General features: G+C 40.4%; 1 protein-coding gene across 1 annotated transcript in view; it reads right to left on the bottom strand.

Moving 5' to 3' along the window:
* The window catches only part of LOC110442113, a 1,400-nt gene extending 680 nt beyond the window's left edge, over positions 1-720 (bottom strand). The window contains exon 1 of the mRNA XM_021485562.1: positions 3-720. Within this exon, the coding sequence (XP_021341237.1) occupies positions 3-464 (462 nt within the window). The 5' untranslated portion in view covers positions 465-720. The remainder of the gene's footprint in view (positions 1-2) is intronic.
* Positions 721-1,138: the final 418 nt, after the last annotated feature.

The following is a 1,138-nucleotide window of genomic DNA, read 5'->3' as shown; positions in this document are numbered from 1 at the left end:
ATGTTCTCTAGGGATGACCAAACTAGGGCTGGCATGTTCTCTAGGGATGACCAAACTAGGGCTGGCATGTTCTCTAGGGATGACCAAACTAGGGCTGGCATGTTCTCTAGGGATGACCAAACTAGGGCTGGCATGTTCTCTAGGGATGACCAAACTAGGGCTGGCATGTTTACTAGGGATGACCAAGCTAGGGCTGGCATATTCTCTAGGGATGACCAAGCTAGGGCTTGCATGTTCTCTAGGGATGACCAAGCTAGGGCTGGCATGTTCTCTAAGGATGACCAAGCTAGGGCTGGCATATTCACTAGGGATGACCAAATTAGGGCTGGCATGTTCTCTAGGGATGACCAAGCTAGGGCTGGCATGTTCTCTAGGGATGACCAAGCTAGGGCTGGAATGTTCTCTAGGGAAGACCAAGCTAGGGCTGGCATGTTCTCTAGGGATGACCAAGCTAGGGCTGACATGTTATCTAGGGATGACTATGATTAGGATAATGACCCCAAGGAATGACCACTGTAGCATCACCTCTAGGGATTTCAACAGCTGGAATATTAACCACCATATTGATGGATAACCACAACACGGATGATCTGTACTAGGGATGACAACCCCACGGTCAGCAATTCTAGAGATGACCACTGCTAAGATAACTATTCTTATAGATGACTTCCGCTATATATAACTATCCTATAGATGACCACCACTATATATAACTATTCTATAGATGACCACCACTATATATGATAACTATTTTATAGATGACCACCACTATATATGACTATTCTATATATGACCACCACTATATATGATAACTATTCTATAGATGACCACCACTATATAAGATAATTATTCTATTGATGACCACTGCTATATATAACTATTCTATAGATGACCACCGCTATATATAACTATTCTATAGATGACCACCACTATATAAGATAACTATTCTATAGATGACTACAACTATATATGATAACTATTCTATAGATGACCACCACTTTATATGATAACTATTCTATAGATGACCACAACTATATATGATAACTATTTTATAGATGACCACCACTATATATGATAACTATTCTCTAGATGACCCCCACTATATATGATAACTATTCTATAGATGACTACCGCTATA

The sequence above is a fragment of the Mizuhopecten yessoensis genome, unplaced genomic scaffold (genome assembly GCF_002113885.1).
Source record: "Mizuhopecten yessoensis strain PY_sf001 unplaced genomic scaffold, ASM211388v2 scaffold716211, whole genome shotgun sequence".
In the NCBI taxonomy this organism is placed as follows: Eukaryota; Metazoa; Mollusca; class Bivalvia; order Pectinida; family Pectinidae; genus Mizuhopecten; species Mizuhopecten yessoensis.
This window is presented reverse-complemented; position numbering and strand designations above follow the sequence as displayed.